The sequence below is a fragment of the Ranitomeya variabilis genome, chromosome 4, assembly GCF_051348905.1.
Source record: "Ranitomeya variabilis isolate aRanVar5 chromosome 4, aRanVar5.hap1, whole genome shotgun sequence".
Taxonomy (NCBI): domain Eukaryota; kingdom Metazoa; phylum Chordata; class Amphibia; order Anura; family Dendrobatidae; genus Ranitomeya; species Ranitomeya variabilis.
The window spans coordinates 38,441,432-38,466,096 of NC_135235.1; the positions used below are offsets into that span (position 1 = coordinate 38,441,432).

A 24,665-nucleotide genomic window follows, 5' to 3' on the forward strand; every position below is an offset into this window, starting at 1 on the left:
ACCATTTCTCTAAGTGCAACATGTGAACATCCCCTTTAAGAGAGGACCAAGTCTCTGTGAGGTAGCGTATCTTCTCAAGCTACCAGTCCATACTCATCAAAGGTTCCAGTGTGGTATCTTCACAAAGAGTCTTTAAGTAAAACCAGTAGGAAGCGCCTTTAATAAGGCGCTAACTATTTACAAAAAGTTTGTATCATGCACGGTCCATGATTGCGGCAGTTCTTGATAACAGGAAACAAAAAGTGGAAAAACAAACCAACAATTGGGATCCCGGGTCAACAAAGGGATCCCTTTAAAAGTTAACCCTAGACGGGTTCAGCAGCAAAAACAGGAACAAGCAGTTAAGAACTATTTACATTATCATGGTTTCGAGGTTTATTCTTGCTCAGGTGGCCTTGGTCCCTGACCTCTGACCGCTGCGGCATCTGTGCCGGTAGCAGGTCCCGCAGGGGCAATCAGGCCACCCGGTGTCTGGATCTGAAGGCTGACCTTGCTGGCAAGTTCGGGGGCTACTACAAAGCGCACAGTGGAGACAGTAACGAGATCGGGCAAACCTGGATCAACCATGGTCGGGGCCACAGGTGACACTCCTTCAGGCTCACATCGCTGAACATTCCGGGCACGCCACCCCTGTTCATTCCAGTGACGGGTGTACGTCACCTGATCCCCCTCTCGCAATGGTTCGCCATCCCGATCACAGCAGGGAGTTTCCACGTCATAGCTGGCAACGAAGACGTCAGTCGATAGGCCCGGTTCCTGTATTGAGCCCCATCCTTTCTTCGGGTGGAAGGCCGACACCCTTCCTCGCTTTACCACGTCTTTCCTGCCATGCACAGACTTCTTGCGTTGCGTCTCCCGTTGTTCAACTTCATTTCGCTGTTTCCAGTGCTGGAGCACGCATTGATTGTACTGGTCCCAGGTAAGTATCGCGATGGTGAGACCATCCACCGGAACCCCATCCTGCTCAACCCAGGGGGTGTCCCACCGGAACATCACCCCATCCGGGCCCATCTCTATGGGCTCCCCCCACCTGGTTGGTAGTGGCGGCAACAACTTCCCGATCGCGCTGGGGCCGAGGACCACCCGCTCGATGGTGAACGAAGGATTACTGCGGCGGGGAGGATCGGTCGCGGGAGCGGGGTCGAGCGTTAGGGCAGGGGTATCTGTCGTACCTGCGCCTGATGTGGTTCCACCGGTGTCGATCCGGCCCGCTGACAAGAACGCTGGAGTCGGCTGCTGCCCGGACTGCGGCTCCTCCAATACGGTCCCCGGACGCGGCTCCGCTCGCCGTGGTTCCTCCTCCGCTGGCTCCGAGGTCGGGATTGGTGGACTCAGCTCCGCTATCCGTTCCAGGGGCTTCGGATCCTCCGGCTGCAGGGGACACGGGTCCGCCTCCGGTGAACGGGGGTAAACCGGGACTGCTCCTTCCCCGTTCCGGCACTCGCTGTTCTTCGTCATGGTCCGCTGATCGGTGGCAATGCATGCATCGGACTCCGCCATTTCTCCGGGGCCGAGCTTCTCCATCTCCGGCTTCCTGCTGTTGCAAATCAGGGGGTCGTCCTCTGCTTGAAGGCAGGTCCTCATTTTGCAGCCAGCAGCGCAGGGGGCGGTAGCCATTTCTCGCGCCACCCTGGTAGTCTCCTCCCATGGCACGCCCTCCTTCTTCTCTGGCGTAGCAATGGCGGCGGCTTTTGGCGCAAACTTTTGGCGGCAAGTGACAATCCACAGTCTTTGCAATAAAGTACAGTTCAGGCACAACAAATCACAGTTCCAAGGCACACATGACCTGATTCTTCAGGCTTAAGTAGATCCTGTTCGTGATGCCAAGTTTTTGCAGCGCCCCCACTGCCGCAGGGCCGAGGGGTACCCGGTACCGGGCCTGTGAGTCTCTGCTCTGGGGTTGTCACGGTGGCTAGACCCGGTCCGTGGCCCTGTCTGTCAGTGGGGGACGTCCAGTGCAATAAGTGTAGGTGGTAGTGTTGTAGCGGTGCAGTTGTGGGGTGCAGGTCACGGTAAATAACGAGGACACCAGGTTGCAGTCTCTTTACCTCTTTACTGGAGATCTCTGAGTTCTCAGTCCAGAATACGGTTCACCAGGCTGCGCAAGTCCGGCCGGTCCAATGGCACCTCCAGAGTTCACTTCACAGGTGGAAATCGGTGCCTTCCTTCTTAGCGCTATGTGTTGTAGTCCTTCCCTGCTGTGCTTACGGAAAGTACCCCACAACTGTTGTGTCTGTTTCTTAAGTTCCCTCACAACTCGATTAAATGATGTTCTTCTAATCGTCCGTCCCTTCCTGATGTTACAGTTAGAACGGCACCCGTTTGTCGGATAGGCCTGGAGTTCTTCCGGGACCCTAGAGACGCCCCTCTCCCGCAATTGCCTCCCAAGACTTCATAGGTGATATGTGTTAGACAGCCCGCCTTAAACTGACTGTCCTGCCGCTGTTTAGAGTATTGCTTGAAGCTGAATGTTATAATACTCCCTCGGCGTTCCGGCCACCGGTAGTGCGCCTCAGTAGGGTGTTGCTCCGGTCTTACAGCACGACCCCTACTGGAATTCTCCTATTGCTTGATCTCGTTTCTCACTCAGCACAATCTATCTCGCCTCTAGTCCTTTCTTGGGTCCCGCCGCTTCCCGGAGCTGGCGCGGACCCGTTACGTTCTTTTCAATGCCAAGCCTCTGTCAGGATCCCACCCCTGACAGAGACCCTACTGTCTCTTCCTCCACAACACCCTCTGCCACTAGGTGTTGCTTCGTCCAATCCAGTCAGCTTTCTTTTCTAACTTCCTGCCTGACCCCCAGTTTACCCACTATGGTGGGGAGTGGCCTAATGAATAGAACCCTTAGCTCCCCCCGGAGGCCCGGCTGTGAAATGTATTGGTGTCTGTGATACCTGGTCAGATGAACTCCTTCAGTGCCATCGGACGCACCATAGCTCCCCATAGTGGCGGAGCCACAGTACTGCAACGACCAGGACTCTGGGGCGCTGCACTTGTATGATTGGTATTTTCCTTTATCCCTGTTCGTACTACCTTGTTAGTCTAGTTGGTGTATTACTGTACACTACTACTCCCCTCTTCCCTGGGCGGGGGAAGGGTACAGACTGAAGGCAGATTGAGGAGCTAAGGAAAAGTACATGGCCCTGCTGTCTTCACTATCAGAAGTAATCTGGGGAATCAGACAAGTTAGGGAGCCCCTAGTGTTAGTGACACAGAAGGAGCTCCTGGTCCCGGGACACACGACAACACGAGTCATGAGTGACATGCAGACAGATGGTTTTACTAGGTATAACTGTAAAAAAAAAAAGGCCAACATAAAGAACCAGACTTTCTTGCAATAGTTGGGTATGAACTTCTGGGTAATGCAATCATGAGATCTTGCAATACAACAAAAACATCATTGTTGCATTATTTACAAAGCATTTATTGATTGGTACGGGCTTTCTAAATAATGGGACAGCCCTGTTTTAGTTAAAGCAGTGGTGCGAAATACAAAGTCATTTTCATCCTAAATCCTTATCTATTTAATGCCATAATCTAAACTATTTTCTAATATGCCTTAATTAAAAAAATCTCTTCCTTCCTTAACTACACTCTCTAACTGCTTGTTTCTCCTATTTCCTTGTTGATGATGCTTTGTTTGAGAATCCCCAGTGCATGCTGGGATACTCAAACAAAGCATCATCAATGGGCAGAGTCTGTGGTCAGTGCACCATCCCCTACCCTCTCCCTGAAACAAAGTGTCATCAGTTACTAGTGTTGAGCGATACCTTCCGATATTTGAAAGTATCGGTATCGGATTGGATCGGCCGATATCCAAAAAATATCGGATATCGCCGATACCGATACCCGATACCAATACAAGTCAATGGGACACAAATATCGGAAGTGATCCTGGATGGTTCCCAGGCTCTGAAGGAGAGGAAACTCTCCTTCAGGCCCTGGGATCCATATTCATGTAAAAAATAAAGAATAAAAATAAAAAATATGGATATACTCACCCTCGGACGGGCCCTGGCTGTCACCGCTGCAAGCGTCTGCCTCCGTTCCTAAGAATGCAGAGTGAGGGACCTTCGATGATGTCGCGGCTTGTGATTGGTCGCGTGACCGCTCATGTGACCGCTCACGCGACCAATCACAAGCCGCGACGTCATCGCAGGTCCTACACTCACTGCATTCTTAGGAACGGAGGCTGCCGGTTGCACCGCTGAGGTCCAGGGGCCGTCCGAGGGTGAGTATATCCATATTTTTTATTTTTATTCTTTATTTTTTACATGAATATGGATCCCAAGGCCTGAAGGAGAGTCTCCTCTCCTCCAGACCCTGGGAACCATACGCACCGCACACGCCTGGGAGCTTATAGGAACTTCCGATTCCGATTTCCGATATCACAAAAATATCGGAACTCGGTATCGGAATTCTGATACAGCGAATATCGGCAGATACCCGATATTTGCAGTATCGGAATGCTCAACACTATCAGTTACCTTCATTTCAGGGGCTGGTCTAGTCACTGAGTGATGTATACTTTGTGATATGGATAAAGACAGTGCGCTCTCTCACCAGCTCAGATCAGAGGTAACGAGCCAGCACCAGAGTGCACCTTGTAAGATGAATACCCAGCTTGCAGACACCAACACCATCTCCAACGACGTCACTTGCAAGGCGGCACTGACCTTTCTAAGCCAGGTATTCGTCTTACAAGGCATATTGACAGCTCACTCTGCTCTGTTTCAGGCTGATTACTTCTGACCTGAGACGGCAATAGAGCGCACTCTCTTTGTGCACAGTTCACATTGTGCAGGGATTAGCTTAGCCCCTGAAATGGAGGTCAGTGAGGAGGCTTTGCTGCAGCAATGACCGCAGACTCCCCCTGATAATGCTTTGTTTCACTATTCAAGCATGCACTGGAATTCTGAAACAAAGCGTCATAAAAAAGGAAGTAGAAAAAACAAAAAATAAAAGCAGTTAGATAGTGTAGTTAGGGATGAGTAGGGAAATTTTAATTTCTATATATTAGAAAACAGTTTAACCTATGGTATTAAATAGATGGGTATTTCGAACAACTCCTTTAAAGGCACAATGGCTTGGACAGTAACTGGTGCAGTGAAGTCAGGCTAGAAAGTCAGGTCCTTTACACAGACACTAGGGACTGTTGTTAGAACTTTTTCCTAATAAACCATATTTCGGAAAATCATCTGTCTGCAACTGAACACTGTTTTCTTATATATTAAGGTAGCCCCAGACACATAATACTGTAGGTATTCTTTATTTATTAATACATATATTTTTTACCTTTCATTGTGGATTGACATATCCCGATACGACTTGCGTAGGATTATCAGTTTTGGAAAAAACAAAACAAAGCATCATTTTGTAGTCACTCTGCTGGAAGGTTTTTATGCTTTGTGTGCCTGGCTGAATGGTTGTACTTGGGAATATACTGTTGCAGACATTTACAGTAATGGTCGATTATTTCGATCTTGGCCAATTATCCCCGTAAAACGAAAAAAGGTTTAAAGAGAGTGGCGATCACAAGGTGCTGATAGATTTCCATGGTGAACGGAGAGTCCTCCCTAAAAATGTTCTTGCTAGAGAAATGAATAGAGGCAAGAATAAAAAAAAAATACTGTATCCTTAAAGGGTTAAATTGCTGCCTATATTGGATAGATTTTCTGTTCATAGATAACATCCTATGATTGGTATGGTTTATTTTTCCAAATTCGTAAAAAAAACCAAAAAACCTCCTAATTTCTAGCATCAACATTATTCAAAATATGAGCACATACCACCTGTAGCTTAAATAACACCTAAAAATCCTAAAGAAAACAAAAAGTCAATTTCCCATAAACCCCATGATCAACCTAAGGAAAAATTTACACAAGATATTAAATAACTACAATTGTTTAGACAAAGGAAGCCTAAAAAACAGACGACCAAAAACTCAGGGATCGCATCAGCGAGGAGCCATGTCAGTTGTCTGCTGGACATTAGCTAAGAATGTAAAAAACTTGCAAGAGAAGCAGATTTTCTATTACAGATAAATATTGAGAGCCGTAACATATGCTGTTAACATCGCTTTGACCTTAAAAGCGCTTCTAATTTTTATATGAGCATATATTATTTTCGGCAGTCAGTCTAAACCTTGGTCTTTTCCAGCTGTTCTTTGCCTGGAGGCTCCGGCTAGACTCTTCAGTCCCAGGACATCAGTAACATGAAATATAAATATGGTCCGTAGGGGACAGCCAGTGATGTAATTCACTCTTTACAATACAGGATTCCGGGAGACAAGCAGTTTCAGCTGAATTAATTTGCACCCTAAACACATCAGCATGAAGCAGAACTCACACAAACCTTGTATATTTAGCTCTGAGGCTTCAATTTCGTTATTAAAATAAGGAGAAAAAAAAGCTAATTGTAAAACATTTCAAAAAATGTTACTTTTTGGCTTCTCCTTTATGCGGAAAATGCATTCTACCAGTTAACCAGCAGACCAACAAACACTTTACTGAGGGGTCCAAACTGTGTTCTACAGGGCAAGAATGTGAGGACCAAAATTTTTTATTTAAAATTTTTTCTGAATCTTCCCTTTCAATTAGTTATAACCATGTGCATAACAATTGCGGCTGCAGGGGGTGTGACCACAACCAGGCCCATGTGGCAGGGGAGGGTGCCCCTGACGCCAGCACCAATTTCACATTGATGGGCATGCTTGGACGCACATTCAGCTGAAAGACATTAAGGCGCAGAGAGCTGACGGCTCTCTGAATTGCAATACAAGCTGCCAGTCAATTAGAGGCCGTCAGCAGGAGTTTGCTTTCCCATGATGGGCAGTGCATGGCAGTGATGCCATGCGCTGCACATGCAGACACACTGATGTCAGCTGTTGTCTTCTGCGCCAGCTATAGCCGAGGATGCAGCACATAGCGAGAGCAGAGGATGGTAAGAATAATTGTTGTTTCTTTTTAAAATGTGCCGGAGAAGAATGGAAGAGGCCCAGGATGGGGGCATAGCACCGGGAAGAGACCCAGGATGGGGGGCATAGGATAGGGGATATTATACCAGGAAGGGGTCCAGGATGGGGGGCACTGTACCAGGAAGGGGCCAAGGATGTGGGATATTGTTAAAGGATGGACAGGGGATATTATTACCAGAAGGAGCCAGGATATCATATTATTACTGGAAGTTGCCTAGGATGAAGTACAACATTATAGGAAAGGGCCCAGGATGGGTGACATTATTATATAAAGGGACCAAGACGGGGGGGACATTATTACATGATAAGGCGCTGGGTAAAATTAAAAGTGGGGCTTCAAATGCTAACATTTTGAACTATAACAAGGAAATATTTGAGGTACATTTACACAAGCGCCTATTGACTATATTCTAATCGTTCGGTACTTGTCTTCCGGCCTCTTTGAACAGTCTGACAAAGAACAATATCTAGCAACTATCAGCAGTACCCAGGGAGTTTAAATAAAGTATGGTGCTGCCCCATTGACCATAGCAGGTAACTTATGGGTCATAAATAGGCCTTTAATGGCCTCTTCTTAGGATAGGTCATCAATGTCTGATCAGTAGAGGTACCGGTTGTCAGTTGCTCCCAGCGTCCGGAACTGCTAAGGGCAGCTCTGCGACTAATTACTCCCGCTGAGCGGCTGGACAGCACGCACATTGTGCCTGGCTGGAAAAGTGTGTGTTCTCCTCAGGATCTAAGAAGTAAAGTTTCTCCTTGTGGAGAGTGTTATGCCTAGCGAGCCAGTATAAGGAGGCTTATAGGCCAGGCAGTGCTCCTCTGGGAAATTAAATATGCATTTTTCCTCTTCAGAGATGAAAAGGACTAAAACTCTAGTGCCACCTATGTGAAGTCGCAATCCAAAAAGACAATATCGACCTTTGCCATATGACTTAGAATAAAATGTAATTTTACAGAGGAGCACTGCATGGCTTTAAAGGGAATCTGTCACCCCAAAAAGGCCACTGGCATCAGGGGCTTATCTACTGCATTCTGTAATGCTGTAGATAAGCCCCCGATGTAACCTGAAAGGTAAGAAAAACAGGTTATATTATACTCACCCAGGGGCGGTCCCGCTGTGGTCCGGTCCGATGGGCTTCGCGGTCTGGGTCCGGTGCCTCCTATCTTCATACAATAATGTCCTCTTCTTGTCTTCTTGCCGCGGCTCCGGTGCAGGCGTACTTTGTCTGCCCTGTTGAGGGCAGAGCAAAGTACTGCACTGCGCGGGTGCTGGGCCTCTCTGACCTTTCCCGGTGCCTGCGCACTGCAGTACTTTGCTCTGCCCTCAACAGGGCAGATAAAGTACGCCTGCACCAGAGCCGTGGCAGGAAGACAAGAAGAGGACGTCATCGTATAAAGAAGGGAGGCATCGGACCCAGACCGCAATGCCCATCGGACCGGACCGCAGCGGGACCGCCCCTGGGTGAGTATAATATAACCTCTTTTTCTTATCTTGCAGGTAACATCAGGGGCTTATCTACAGCATTACAGAATGCTATAGGTAAGTCCCTGATGCCGGTGGCCTTAGCTCATATCCGATTTTTGGGGTGACAGATTCCCTTTAAGCCTCATTGCATGGCATGCCAGGTATGTCACTATCCACAAGAAGAATCCTTACCCCTTAGATCCCAGCCAGAAACCTGTCATCCAAACAAATCAGATCTCATGCTTTGTTCTGACGAGGGGCAGAATCCCACACAAAATGTCTACAAATTGAGATTCTGGTTTGGCTTTTAGTCGAAGTCATTTGGCAAGGCTTGATATTCACTATTAAGAATGCTGCTTCCAAAAGATTGCACTAGAGTATATGTCCTCTTCTTCACTGAAGTGGCAATTTGCTCTTCCCAGATTCTGCCCATCTCCACCATCACAAGAGTCACCCGCATTGTGGATACTGTGGCAGCTGGTGGCAGAAGAAGACGTTGCTGGATCAGGACCCGGTAGAGATGTGACTGTGACTGAGCAGTGAAGATACCAAAATGAGACCCTTCTGTCCTGGGTGAGAAAATCATTACACCACAATGGAGGGCTACGTTGTTCTTTGCTATTTCCCCCACTCTTTTATATATGGTCTCGTATTTCATGTTCACATTTGCATTAATTGGTATTAGCGATCAGCAAATCATTTTGGAGGACCCTGGTCCAGTGGTCAGGTCAGTAGTCCATCGCATGGATGTAAACCTTCTCTTACCTTGGAATATGCCGAGCTCCTATTCTGGAAACGAGGAAACATTTTTGGAGGACCTTGGTCCAGTGGCCAGGTCAGTAGTCAATGGCATATGAACCTCCTCCTACCTGGGGATTTCCCTGGCTCCTCTTTTGGAGAGATGTCATCAAGGTGGTGTGCCCACACACACAATGCCAGGCCGGCTAATCAAAGGTGTAGCCTGAGATGCCAGCATGTAGTAGGCAATTGTCAGAGCTCCCACCACAGTGGCCAGAGAATACCGACCTGGACGCTAGTTCAGCTAATATATTCCCTCATCTCTTGATGTATTTTGCACAGAAATAATAGAATATTACTGCAGCCATCACTCATTCATCTGCTAATTACCTTGCTACTTACAGAGTACAGTGCACGTACAACAATGAGAACCGTACCGTGTGATTGTGCGAGGTGATCACGGCGGTCCCGTCTTCCGTGAAGTGTGTCGTAGTGAAATTCCCAGCGAACAATCCCCTAGAAAATGATGAAGAATTTGTATTATTAGCTCAGGCAGAAAAAAAGAGCCACATATTTCACCATCTTATTTCCATTACAAGACATGAAAGCGCTCATTGAAAATATGGAAATAGAAGAACGGGTAATCACCATCTGTGTTTTCAAGAAAATCTCCACTTTGAGTTATAAATGGTAGAAATTGAAATTAATTAGCATTCGGGAAATAAAGTAATTAAATGGGAGTATAATTTCTGCCTTGGCTCGATTCACCAGGAAGCATCTCCGAGTCCGGCGATTATTTACGCTTCATTTCTACAATCCTTACAGCTACATTATTTCTACAAAACAGTGGAAGAAAATGGGTAAGAATTGGCATCAAAGTCTGGGAACATAAGCTCGAATGTTCCAGGTGCGCTACTGGGCACCACTAAAGTGCCGAAAAAGTATTTACCCCTTCTTAATTTAATTTACTCACTTATATAGACACCATCATCACCTTATATATTAAAGAGTGCATTAAAAAAAAGTATGGTTGGCAAGAATGCCATCTCTGTTGGTCCTATAGACTTTACATACGGTGAAAAGTGTCTTCTAATAATTTGTAGGGTTCCCAGTTGTAGATCCCACAGCGATCATTCATTTATTATCATCAATCCTATAACTGTGCATGAGCCCCCAAATAACAATAAAAAAAATCCTACCTGGATGTTACAGAGTATATATTACATAAGTGGTGTGTTTGCTTACAGAGAAAATCCTGAGCGTAACCTGTGATTTAGAGATCCATGTTCAGGTGCTTCTCACAAAATTAGAATATCATCAAAAAGTTAATTTATTTCAGTTCTTCAATACAAAAAGTGAAACTCATATATTATATAGAGTCATTACAAACAGAGTGATCTATTTCAAGTGTTTATTTCTGTTAATGTTGATGATTATGGCTTACATCCAATGAAAACCCAAAAGTCATTATCTCAGTAAATTAGAATACTTTATAACACCAGCTTGAAAAATGATTTTAACATCCGAAATGTAGGCCTACTGAAATGTATGTTCAGTAAATGCACTCAATGCTTGCTCCTTTGCATCAGTTACCGCATCAATGCAGCGTGGCATGGAGGCGATCAGCCTGTGGCACTGCTGAGGTGTTATGGAAGCCCAGGTTGCTTTGATAGCAGCCTTCAGCTCGTCTGCATTGTTGGGTCTGGTGTCTCTCATCTTCCCCTTGACAATACTCCATAGATTCTCTATGGGGTTAAGGTTAGGCGAGTTTGCTGCCAATCAAGCACAGTGATACTGTTGTTTTTACACCAGGTATTGATACTTTTGTCAGTGTGGACAAGTGCCAAGTCCTGCTGGAGAATGAAATTTCCATCTCCAAAAAGCTTGTTGGCAAAGGGAAGCATGACGTGCTCTAAAAGTTCCTGGTAGATGGCTGCATTGACTTTGGTCTTGATAAAACACAGTGTAATAATTATAGGGGATAACTCAGGATACTCTTTGCGTGGAAAAAGACAACTACAGGACACAGTTTTATAAGTGGTAAAGTCTATATTATCACATGGTGATTCAAACAGGTGCAGAGAGAAACTGAAGTCCACAACACTTGGTGCAAAATAATAAACACAGCTTAGCAGTCTATAGGAAACTTCAGAGGAAAATGCAATCAGCAGAAAGTCTATGAAGCACAGTTATTCTGGGGGATCCATGACACGAATAAATCCTTGTCTTAGTCCAGGCACAGATAGATATGCTTATTAGGCAGTTCAAATCATATCTTAGCTCAACCAGGGAGGCCTGGTTAATAGTCTCAGGTTATTGCAAAGCAGAAACAGCTTACATGTCCAGCAAATTCAGATGGAAGTAAACACGAACAGCAGATGAAGGAGGATTACTGGAAACTTGTGTATGCAGCAGGAACTCAAAGCTGAGTAGCAGGATCACCACACTTGTTCACAGCAGCAGGTGTATAGCCAGGGAGTAATCAGAGGCCAGGAGCTGGATGCAAGGCGGAATACTCTAGCACAGACTGAAGGCTGGGGTGGAGTTTTATAGCAGGAAGACACAGTGCACATGAGACCAAAGACACCATCTTGGAAAAGGGCAGTAATGCACAAAAGGTAAAAAATGTTCAGAGTCCTGACATTACTCCCTCCTTAGAAGCGGCCTCAGGATGATCCTGGACCTGGTTTCTCAGGGAATCTCTGATGAAAACGAGAAATCTTCTGTTGGGCATTGATGTTTTTCACAGGTTTCCAAGAGTCTTCCTCAGGGGGATATCCCTGCCATCTTATCAGATATTGGAGCCGATTCCTGCGAATCCTGGAATCAATAATTTCCTCCACCACAAATTGCTCTTGCCCATCAATCACCACAGGCGGCGGAGGTGGCACAACACGTCCCTGGAAGGTATTAGGAGATACAGGCTTTAGTAAAGATACATGAAAAACTGGGTGTACCTTCATAGTCCTAGGTAGCTTCAGCCGGCAGGCCACAGAGCTCACAATACCGTTGAACTTGAAAGGGACAATGAATTTCTTTCCAAGTTTTTGTGAAGGAACGTTTAACTTCAGATTCTTACTTGCTAACCACACGGAATCTCCTACCTTGAACATGGGTGCAGGTTTATGGAATCTATCAGCCGATCTCTTATAACGTTCTTGAGCTGTGATCAGGGATTCCTTCAGAACCTCCAGATTCTGTCTCATTGCAGTCAGCCTTTCCTCCACTGCCGGAACCAGAGAATTAATTGGAGACCTAGGTAAAATACACGGATGATAACCCAGATTGGCAAAGAAAGGTGTAAATTTAGTGGAGGCGCTCTGAGAATTATTATATGAAAATTCGGCTAACGGGAACAACTTGAACCAATCATCCTGGAGATGGCTGACATAACATCTTAGATATTGTTCCAGCGTCTGGTTGGTATGCTCAGTCTGACCATTTGTCTGGGGATGGTAAGCAGAAGAGAGACAGACATTAATATTGACTGCAGAGCAAAACCCCTTCCAGAATCTTGAAGTGAACTGTACTCCACGGTCAGAGATGATCTCATCCAGAACCCCGTGCAACCAAAAGACATTCTGTATAACCAAGTTCACTGTATCTTTAGCTGAGGGGAGGCCGGTGCACGGAACAAAATGAGCAGCTTTAGTCAGGCGATCAACTACCACCATGATTGTATTCATGCCCCCCGATGTAGGCAACTCCACAATAAAGTCCATTGATATAGACCCCCAAGGGCGGGACGGAACAGGTAATGGTTGTAGAAGGCCCGTAGGTGCCACATGAGGAGTCTTGTAACGGGCACATACCTCGCAAGAGAGAACATAGTCCTTGGTATCCTTCAGGCAAGTTGGCCACCCGAAGAATCGGCTCAGGAACTCTTGTGTCTTCTGTACCCCCCTGTGACCAGCCAACTTGGAGTCATGTACCAACTTGAGGATCTGCAGACGGACGACCTCCAAGACGTAGATACGTCAATCTCTGAACCACATGCCACCCTTAAAGACAAGATTAATATCCACAGGTAGGTTGGCCAGAAATACATCACCTTCATAGGCCTCCCTGCACTCCTTCCACAAGTCCTGATCGTGGATAACTCCGATGAAATTGGCATCAGATAGAATGGTCTTGGACGGGGCTCCAGGTACGGAATCCGCAGCATGGATTCGGGATAAAGCATCAGCCTTCCCATTACGAGAACCTGGATGGTACGAGATAACAAAGTTAAATTGATTTAAAAATAAGTTCCAACGAGCCTGATGAGGAGAAAGACATCTAGCGGATCTAAGGAACTCTAGATTGCGATGGTCAGTTAGCACTATGATCTGTTGTGCAGCTCCTTGCAGATGATGCCTCCATTCTTTGAAAGCCGCAATAATAGCCAGCAATTCCTTGTCTCCCACGTCGTAATTCTTCTCTGCTGAGGTTAGTCTACGGGAAAAGAAAGCACAAGGATGTAGCAGACACTTCTCTCCAGTTCTTTGGGAGAGAATAGCCCCCAAAGCATTATCAGAAGCGTCTACTTCCACAATGAAAGGAAGTGTTGGATCTGGGTGTATCAACAGCGGTGCTGATGTGAAACAGATCTTAAGCCGATCAAAAGCTTCTTGAGCCTGTGATAACCACTTAAAGGGCTTTTCCTTCTTTTTCAAGGAAGTAATGGGACGGACAATATCAGAAAAATTTCGAATGAAGCGTCTGTAGAAATTTGCAAAACCAATAAAACGTTGGACCTCCTTAACGTTCTTGGATACTGGCCAGTCAAGGATAGCCTGAATCTTACCAGATTCCATGTTCAGCCCCTGGGGAGAGATGATATAACCTAAGAACTGTATCTCAGAACGATGGAACTCGCATTTCTCCGGCTTAATATACAGATGGTTCTCTTTCAGACGTCTTAAAACAGTTTTGACATGTTCTTCATGTTCCTGTAGAGAGTCAGAAAAGATTAGTATATCGTCCAAAAAGATCACTACAAACTGGTCCAACAAATCTCTGAAAATGTCATTAGCAAGGTGTTGAAATGTTGCAGGGGCATTACAAAGCCCGAAGGGCATCACAAGAGATTCAAAGTGTCCATACCGGCATCTGAATGCTGTCTTCCACTCATCCCCTGGACGAATACGCACCAAATTATAAGCCCCATGAAGATCCAGTTTAGAGAACACCTTAGCATGGCGGACTCTTTCCAGTAATTCGGGAATCAGAGGCAAAGGGTAACGGTTTCGTACGGTTACCTTATTAAGTTCTCGATAGTCAACCTAGGGTCTCAGGGTCCCATCCTTCTTCTTTACAAAAAAGATAGGTGCCCCTGCTGGTGAGGAAGAAGGACGTATGAAGTCTTTGGCCAGATTTTCATCAATATACTCTTTTAAGGCTTGAAGCTCAGGTGCCGCCAAAGGGTATACGTTACCAAAAGGAATGGCTGCCCCAGGAAGCAGCTCAATGGGACAGTCATAATGCCTGTGTGGAGGAAGCTGATCTGCATTCTTCTTGTTACAGATGTCAGAGAACTCTTTATAAGCTGGAGGTAAAGAAAATACCTTTACATGTGGTTCCGTAGCCGTGGACTCAGGGACAGCTTCTGTTAATGCTGAGTTGCTCCTTGTTGGGAAGATAATCTCCTTGGTCTCCCAGTTGATAATTGGGTTCTGAGAATCAACCAAGGAATGCCTAAAATCACAGGAAAATGAGGAGAAGAAATTAGCAAGAAAGAAAGTTGCTCCTGATGATTAGGCTCCAACAAAATTTCAAGGGATACGGACTCCTGATCCACAGGCCCAGAGATTAAAGGTGACCCATCCACTGTATCCATGGTAATTGGAGAGGCTCTTTGCTGAATTTTAATACCATGTTCCTTGGCAAATGCGATATCCATGAAATTGCCACCTGCACCAGAGTCAATCATAGCTGAACTGGAAATCCACTGTCCTGAACACAGGATCTTAATAGGGAGAGAACAGTGAGAGTTATTTTCCTTCAGCTCCTTGGGGGTTGAAGTCATAGAAAGTGAATGGAATACAGCGTTTAAAGGCAGGCTACATTCAGAGATGTCAGATTCATCATCACAGTTGTCATACTCCCCTATTGCTGCTAGCACCTTGTTAGGCCGTCTAGGACACTTAGGACAATTGATCAAGAAGTGGTCAGACTGGCCGCAGTAGAAACATAGACTTTCACGAAGGCGATGCTCCCGGCGCTCATTGATCTCGCGCCTCTGAACGGAATCAATTTGCATGGGCACCTCCTCCACCTCCCGAGAGGTTTTACCTGCAGGCTCTTTGGAAGGAAGGGAAAAGTTAGAAACACGGTTATATGCAGCAAATTTCTCCTGCCTACGCTCAGTAAGGCGAATGTCTCTGCGCACACAATGCTGTATAAATGTCTCTAGCTCTTGTGGTTACTCAGAGTGGGCTAGTTCATCTTTTACAATACTAGACAGACCCCTTTTAAAAATAGGCAATTGTGCATAACTGTCCCAATTGGTATCTACGCCAATATCCTGAATTCAGTGGCATACTCAATAACAGAACGTTTAGCCTGGCGTAAAGACAGCAAAGCAGATTCAGCAGTTGCACGGCGATTAGGGTCATCAAACATTAATGCCATAGCGGCCAAGAAATCATCCAAGTCATTTAACCGTGGGTCACGAGACTCAATCATCGGATTCGCCCAGGCGAGCGCTCGTAAGGTCAGTAGCATTATTGCACACAATACTTTGGATCTATCAGTAGGAAAACGGTCAGCATGCACATCAAAATATAGCATACATTGATTCACAAAGCCACGAAATTTGTCGCGATCACCATTAAATCTGAAAGGGGGCAACTTAGGTGGGCCAGCTGGTGGCGGTTGCCCAGAGGGTAAAGTCACTTGTGCAGCCATTTGCATGCTTATGTCCTGAAAAGCCCATCCATACTGGGACTCTATGCCAGCAAGTTTGTTTTCCTGGGCTGCCATGCGGTTGTTCAAGTCCTGCAAAGTTTGTCCAAACACTTGTTGATTGTATTCAAAGCTTCCAAACTTCTTTTGCAGACCTTCCACATCTTTCTGCAGAGATCTAATTATGGAAAACACCTGCTCTAATTTGCTTTCTGCAGTCATTGTTCCAGCAGTCTCCTTTTTTTTGGGCTAGAGTATCCTGTAATAATTATAGGGGATAACTCAGGAGACTCTTTGCGTGGAACAAGACAACTACAGGACACAGTTTTATAAGTGGTAAAGTCTATATTATCACACGGTGATTCAAACAGGTGCAGAGGGAAACTCAAGTCCACAAGACTTGGTGCAAAATAATAAACGCAGCTTAGCAGTCTATAGGAAACTTCAGAGGAAAATGCAATCAAGCAGAAAGTCTATGCAGCACAGTTATTCTTGAGGATACTTGACACGAATAAATCCTTGTCTTAGTCCAGGCACAGATAGATATGCTTATTGGGCAGTTCAAATCATATCTTAGCTCAACCAGGGAGGCCTGGTTAATAGTCTCAGGTTATTGCAAAGCAGAAACAGCTTATATGTCCAGCAAATTCAGATGGAAGTAAACACGAACAACAGATGAAGGAGGATTACTGGAAACTTGTGTATGCAGCAGGAACTCAGAGCTGAGTAGCAGGATCACCACACAGGTTCACAGGAGCAGGTGTATAGCCAGGGAGTAATCAGAGGTCAGGAGCTGGATGCAAGGCAGAATACTCTAGCACAGACTGAAGGCTGGGGTGGAGTTTTATAGCAGGAAGACACAGTGCATAAGACCAAAGACGCCATCTTGGAAAAAGGCAGTAATGCACAAAAGGTAAAAAATGTTCAGAGTCCTGACACACAGTGGACCTACACCAACAGATGACATGGCTCCCCAAACCATCACTCATTGTGGAGACTTCACACTAGACCTCCAGCAGCTTGGATCGTGGCCTCTCCACTCTTCCTCCAGACTCTGGGACCTTGATTTCCAAAAGAAATGCAAAATTTACTTTCATCTGAAAACAACACATTCGGCCACTGAGCAACAGTCCAGTTCTTTTTCACCTCGGCCCAGGTAAGGCACTTCTGGCGTTGTCTATTGGTCATGAGTGGCTTGACACAAGGAATTCGACACTTGTAGCCCATGTCCTGGATACATCTGTGTGTGATGGCTCTTGAATCAATGATTTCAGCAGCAGTCCACTCCTTGTGAATCTCCCCCAAATTTTTGAATGGCCTTTTTCAAGCTGCGGTTATCCTGGTTGCTTGTGCACCTTTTTCTACCACACTTTTTCTTTCCACTCATCTTTCCATTAATATGCTTGGATCCAGCACTCTGTGAACAGCCGGCTTCTTCACCAATGACCCTTTGTGGCTTACCCTTCTTGTGGAGTGTGTTAATGACTGCCTGCTGGACATTTGGCAAGTCAGCAGTCTTCCCCATGATTGTGGAACCTACTGAAACAGACTAAGGGACCTTGTTAAACTCTAAAGGTACCTTCACACTAAACGACTTTGAAGCGATAACGATAGCGATCCGTGATGTTGTTTGACACGCAGCAGCGATCAGGATCCTGCTGTGATATCGCTGGTCGTTGCTGAAAGTTCAGAACTTTATTTGGTCGTCAGGTGTATCGTTGTGTTTGACAGCAAAAGCAACGATGCCAGCGATGTTTTACAATGGTAACCAGGGTAAATATCGGGTTACTAAGCGCAGGGCCGCGCTTAGTAACCCGATATTTACCCTGGTTACCATTGTAAAAGTAAAAAAAAAACACTACATACTCACCCTCTGATGTCTGTCATGTCCCCCGGTGTCCGCGCTGCTGCTCAGAGCTTCCTGCACTGAATGTGTCAGTGCCGGCCGGAAAGCAAAGCACAGCGGTGATGTCACCGCTCTGCTGTTAGGGCCGGCGCTTACTCAGTGCAGGGAAGCGGACGCCGGGGGACGCGAATGTAAGTATGTAGTGTTTGTTTTTTTACATTTACACTGGTAACCAGGGTAAACATCAGGTTACTAAGCGCGGCCCTGCGCCTAGCAACCCGATGTTTACCCTGGTTACCCGGGGACTTCGGCATCGTTGGTCGCTGGAGAGCGGTCTGTGTGACAGCGATCAAACAGCGACCACACAGCGACGCTGCAGCGATCGGCATCGTTGTCGATATCGCTGCAGCGTCACTTAGTGTGAAGGTACCTTTAGGAAGCCTTTGCAGGTGTTTTTTGTTAGTTATTCTAATTTACTGAGATAATGACTTTTGGGTTTTCATTGGCTGTAAGCCATAATCATCAACATTAACAGAAATAAACACTTGAAATAGATCACTCTGTGTGTAATGAATCTATATAATATATGAAATTCACTTTTTGTATTGAAGAACTGAAATAAATTAACTTTTTGATGATATTCTAATTTTGTGAGAAGCACCTGTAGGTAGAGGACGTTCTTTAGTATCTGTTCGGATTATGGGAGTTATGGAAGCATTCTTAGTAATTCCACTTTGAAATCCAATTTAGCGATAAAATATTAGAGCGTTAATCTTGTAGATTTTACTGCTGATTATTTCTGCAGTCCAAATAAGCACTAGAAATCTCTCACTGCAGACATTTTGTACACAGGTGAATTCTAGAGCAATGTAAAATTTTGTCTTTTGGTTTGAGATCCCCTTTAAAATAGTCTTTCATGGAAATAAATGGATGACCTAAACTAATGATAGGCATCAATATGTGATTGATCAGGACAGACCCCTGCCAATCTGTGATATGAAATGGTTGTGCACTTGTGGCATAATAACGGAATGACTTTATATTTTAGAACTACCCGGAATATTCTACGGTTTGTCTCATTCTGAATGTGACAATAATTGTTATTTTGTGGATGCAATAGAATAAATCCAGTCATAAACAACATGTTATTGGGCCAATCTGTCTCCAGCAAAAGATTTACATTCTGATCAGATGTGTTCGGCTGGAGCGGAGTGAGGCAGCAGGTGCAGGTATAAAGTAGCGTCAGGCTCATTCTTATCTGTAATCTAATTCATTCTCCAGAACAATTCTGATGCAGAATCTAATTTATTGGTAATGGCACAAGCTGGGTCATTGACCTTGCGGCTCTCATCTCCTTGATTATATTACACTTGATGCTAGGACTATTCCTCATAAATGCAGGAAACACAGCTCAATTCTCAGCTAATAAACTGATCAGTGTGCCTGGAAAATATTTATCTCTATCCATATAAAAAATCTGTCTTAATATCTATAAATCTCTTCTGCCTTATCATCAATCTGTTCTAATATTTCAGATGAGTGAATCGATTCACAGGAACCTGATGTAGCGGACAAGTCAACCTTTCCGTCTGTCTATTCTATCTATCTATCCACCTGTCTATCCATCCAGCCATCCATCTGTCTATCCATCCAGCCATCCATCTGTCTATCCATCCAGCCATCCATCTGTCTATCCATTCCGCCATCCATCTGTCTATCCATCCAGCCATCTACCTGTCTATCCATCCAGCCATCCATCTGTCTATCCATCCAGCCATCCATCTGTCCATCCATCCATCTGTCTATCCATCCATCCAGCCATCCATCTGTCAATCCATCCAGCCATCCATCTAGCCACCCATCTGTCTATCCATCCATCCATCCATCCATCCATCCAGCCATCCATCTGTCTATCCATCCATCCATCCATTTATCTATCCATCCATCCATCCAGCCATCCATCTGTCTATCCATCCAGCCATCCATCTGTCTATCCATCCAGCCATCCATCTGTCTATCCATCCAGCCATCCATCTGTCTATCCATCCAGCCATCCATCTGTCTATCCATTCAGCCATCCATCTGTCTATCCATTCTGCCATCCATCTGTCTATCCATCCAGCCATCTACCTGTCTATCCATCCAGCCATCCATCTGTCTATCCATCCAGCCATCCATCTGTCCATCGATCCATCTGTCTATCCATCCATCCAGCCATCCATCTGTCAATCCATCCAGCCATCCATCTAGCCACCCATCTGTCTATCCATCCATCCATCCATCCATCTGTCTATCCATCCATCCATCCATCCATCCATTTATCTATCCATCCATCCAGCCATCCATCTGTCTATCCATCCAGCCATCCATCTGCCTATCCATCCAGCCATCCATCTGTCAATCCATCCAGCCATCCATCTAGCCACCCATCTGTCTATCCATCCATCCATCCATCCATCCAGCCATCCATCTGTCTATCCATCCATCCATCCATTTATCTATCCATCCATCCATCCATCCAGCCATCCATCTGTCTATCCATCCAGCCATCCATCTGTCTATCCATCCAGCCATCCATCTGTCTATCCATCCAGCCATCCATCTGTCTATCCATCCAGCCATCCATCTGTCTATCCATTCAGCCATCCATCTGTCTATCCATTCTGCCATCCATCTGTCTATCCATCCAGCCATCTACCTGTCTATCCATCCAGCCATCCATCTGTCTATCCATCCAGCCATCCATCTGTCCATCGATCCATCTGTCTATCCATCCATCCAGCCATCCATCTGTCAATCCATCCAGCCATCCATCTAGCCACCCATCTGTCTATCCATCCATCCATCCATCCATCTGTCTATCCATCCATCCATCCATCCATCCATTTATCTATCCATCCATCCAGCCATCCATCTGTCTATCCATCCAGCCATCCATCTGCCTATCCATCCAGCCATCCATCTGTCTATCCATCCATCTGTCTATCCATTCATTCATCCATCCATCTGTCTATCCATTCATTCATTCATCCATCTGTCTATCCATCCAGCCATCCATCTGTCTATCCATTCATTCATCCATCCATCTGTCTATCCATTCATTCATCCATCTGTCTATCCATCCAGCCATCCATCTGTCTATCCATTCATTCATCCATCCATCTGTCTATCCATTCATTCATCCATCTGTCGATCCATTCATTCATCCTTCTGTCTATCCATCCAGCCATCCATCAGTCTATCCATCTAGCCATCCATCTGCCTATCCATTCATTCATCCATCCATCTGTCTATCCATCCAGCCATCCATCTGTCTATCCATCCATCCATCCATCCATCCATCCATCTGTCTATCCATCCAGCCATCCATCTGCCTATCCATCCAATCGTCTATATTTTGTGTTGTTTTTAAATGTTGTTAATCATTTTTGGATGTTTCTGTATGTCACTGAGTTAATAAATGTATACCTTTTAGCAAAATAATATTTTTTTCTGAAGTGCACCATTTCCATGCGTTGACCTTTTCCCTTCATGCATGGTGCTGCACCCGTCTATAGGTCATTTACGCCTATTTGTGTAGTGCACCCTATACCTTTTGTAGTCCTTCTAACCAACCATCCATACACCCATCCATCTAAACATCCATTGGTCCATCCATCCACTTATCCATCTATCCCTCCATCCCTATTAAAATGTATAACTATCCATTTAAACTAATATCTATAAGTCTATCACAGGCCCATAGAATATGATACACCTAAGTTATGTGTCTTTAATACCCCGCCCCCAACACTGATTAGCATCTTTCTGCCTATGCACAGTGTACACAGAAAGGTGCCAATCAGTGGTGTGGGTGGGGTTATACATGGCTCAGCATTCATAGAACTGCAAGATCTGCAGCAGAAAAAGCAACGCTATTATGAAAACCTCAACAAGCAGCCCAGTAAGTGACACATCGCTGGAGTCAGGCTCTCTGCCCCTACATTATGCTGTTCTCAGATTTCATAGCAAAACCCTGGAGATGGATTTTTCTAACATATGAATATAATTCATTAACATATTACTACATACTGCTCATCGTTATTAATAGTTATTTCAATAGCAGGTGCTATTACCTCAGGGCAAATCCAGTCCTTCTAACATCTACAGTATTTATTTATGTGTCTAATGTTAGTCCACGGTTGGACTGGTCGCCTACAGTTCAGGTGGCACCTCCGGTGGGCCCAGGTTCTGTAAGTCCAGCAGAAGTCAACTCCATTTGAAGTTGACTTGTAGCCAATAATTTATTACTAAGGAAATGATTTACAGAAACTATGAAATTGTATGTCCTTTGTGTGCAATGTACATGACATATTGTTGCTCAGGGTGCAGATGAGACCCAGGCTATATAGACAAAAGTATTGGGCCACACATCCTAATAATTGAATTCAGGTTCTTCATTCAGCCCCATTGCCCCCGATGTGCAACATGCGACCATATTGTCCCCAGTGTATATCTTCCACCCTCCACCATGCTATGCTGTCTGCCATTACTACCATGTGACAGAGCAGCTGGTGGTGCAGAGCTCAGTGATACCAGCGCCATCCTGTAATAGGAGCCACCAAGGTACAACATCCGGCCTCATTGCCCCCAGTATATAACATCCGGCTTCATTGCCCCCAGTGTATGTTATCTGGCCTCATTGCCCCCTCCAGTGTATAACATCCGGCCTCATTGCCCCCTCCAGTGTATAACATCCGGCCTCATTGCCTCCTCCAGTGTACAACATCTCGGCCTCATTGCCCACTCCAGTATATAACATCCGGCTTCATTGCCCCCCAGTGTATAACATCCGGCCTCATTGCCCCCTCCAGTGTATAACATCCAGCCTTATTGCCCCTCCAGTGTATAACATCCAGCCTCATTGCCCCCTCCAGTGTATAACATCCCGGCCTCATTGCCTCCTCCAGTGTATAACATCCCGGCCTCATTGCCCCCTCCAGTATGTAACATCCGGCCTCATTGCCTCCTCCAGTGTACAACATCTTGGCCTCATTTTCCCCTCCAGTGTATAACATCCAGCTTCATTGCCCCCAGTGTATATCATCTGGCCTCATTGCCCCCTCCAGTATATAACATCCCGGCCTCATTGCCCCCTCCAGTATGTAACATCCGGCCTCATTGCCCCCAGTGTATATCATCTGGCCTCATTGCCCCCTCCAGTGCACAACATCCCGGCCTCATTGCCCCCTCCAGTGTATAACATCCGACCTCATTGCACCCAGTATATAACATCCAGCTTCATTGCCCCCCCCAGTGTATATTATCCGGCCTCATTGCCTCCTCCAGTGTATAACATCCGGCCTCATTTCCCCCTCCAGTGTATAACATCCCGGCCTCATTGCCTCCTCCAATGTATAACATCCCTGCCTCATTGCCCCCTCCAGTACATAACATCCTGGCCTCATTGCCCCCTCCAGTGTATAACATCCGGCCCCATTGCCCCCTCCAGTGTATAACATCCCGGACTCATTGCCCCCTCCAGTGTATAACATCCGGCCTCATTGCCCCCTCCAGTGTATAACATCCAGCCTCATTGCCCACTCCAGTGTATAACATCCGGCCTCATTGCCCCCTCCAGTGTATAACATCCCGGCCTCATTGCCCCCTCCAGTATATAACATCCGGCCTCATTGCCCCCTCCAGTGTATAACATCCCAGCCTCATTGCCCCCTCCAGTGTATAACATCCGGCCTCATTTCCCCCTCCAGTGTATAACATCCCGGCCTCATTGCCTCCTCCAGTGTATAACATCCCGGCCTCATTGCCCCCTCCAGTGTATAACATCCCGGCCTCATTGCCCCCTCCAGGGTAAAACAACAGGCTTCATTGCCCCATTATTAACCTCTGGCACACCCTACGGGGTATAACCTTCAGCCCTCTGCCATGCCGTTTGCCTTTACTACCTGTGACAGAGCGGTCGGTGGTGCAGAGCTCACTTTTACCAGTGAGGTCCTGTAACTGGACCCCTTAGGGTAGCAAGTCCATTCATGACATTTATTCCTCCTAAATCTTCCCCCATCACCTGTGAGTGACATTGTTGAGAAGTGGAAGGAACTGCAGCAACTCAGCCAAGACGTGGTGACCCTGTAACGTTACAGAACAGGGGACCAAGTGCTGAGGAGCAGATGTCAAAAACGTCTCCAATGCTCTGCTCACTCCATAACTGCAGAGTCCAGACCTCCTTTGGTATTAACATCAGCACAAACATTGTGCCCCGCTGAGAGCTTCAGGACCAAGCAGCTGCATGCCCGTACATCACCAAGCCCAATGCAGAATGTCGGATGGAGTGGTGTAAAGCTGCCATCACTGGTCTCTGGAGGAAACGTGTTCTGTGCCGTAATGGATCAGACTTCTCTTTCTGGCATCTGATGGAGAAATCTGTGTTTGGTGAAGGCTACCCACCTGACTGTATTGTGCCCATTGTACAGTTTGGTGGAGCAGGATAACACTATTGACTTGTTTTTTAGGACTCAGTTTCAGTAAAAGAAAATCTTAATTCTTCAGCACAATACAGTTTGGACAATTGTAACTTCCATCTTTGTGGGAACAGTTGGGGAAGACCCTTCTCTGCTCCTCATGACTGTGCCCACTGCACAAGGTTAATACAGACATGGTTGGGCGAGTTTGGTGGAAGAACATGACCGGCCGCACAGAGCCCGGACCTCAACCCAATCCAACACCTAAAGTAGAGATTGTGAACCTGCAGCGCCCCA

General features: G+C 45.9%; 1 protein-coding gene across 1 annotated transcript in view; it reads right to left on the minus strand.

The window, feature by feature from the left end:
* The window catches only part of ADAM12 (ADAM metallopeptidase domain 12), a 679,455-nt gene that overhangs the window by 297,459 nt on the left and 357,331 nt on the right, over window positions 1-24,665 (minus strand). The window contains exon 4 of the mRNA XM_077258380.1: window positions 9,617-9,695. Coding sequence (XP_077114495.1) covers window positions 9,617-9,695 — 79 coding nt within the window. The remainder of the gene's footprint in view (window positions 1-9,616; window positions 9,696-24,665) is intronic.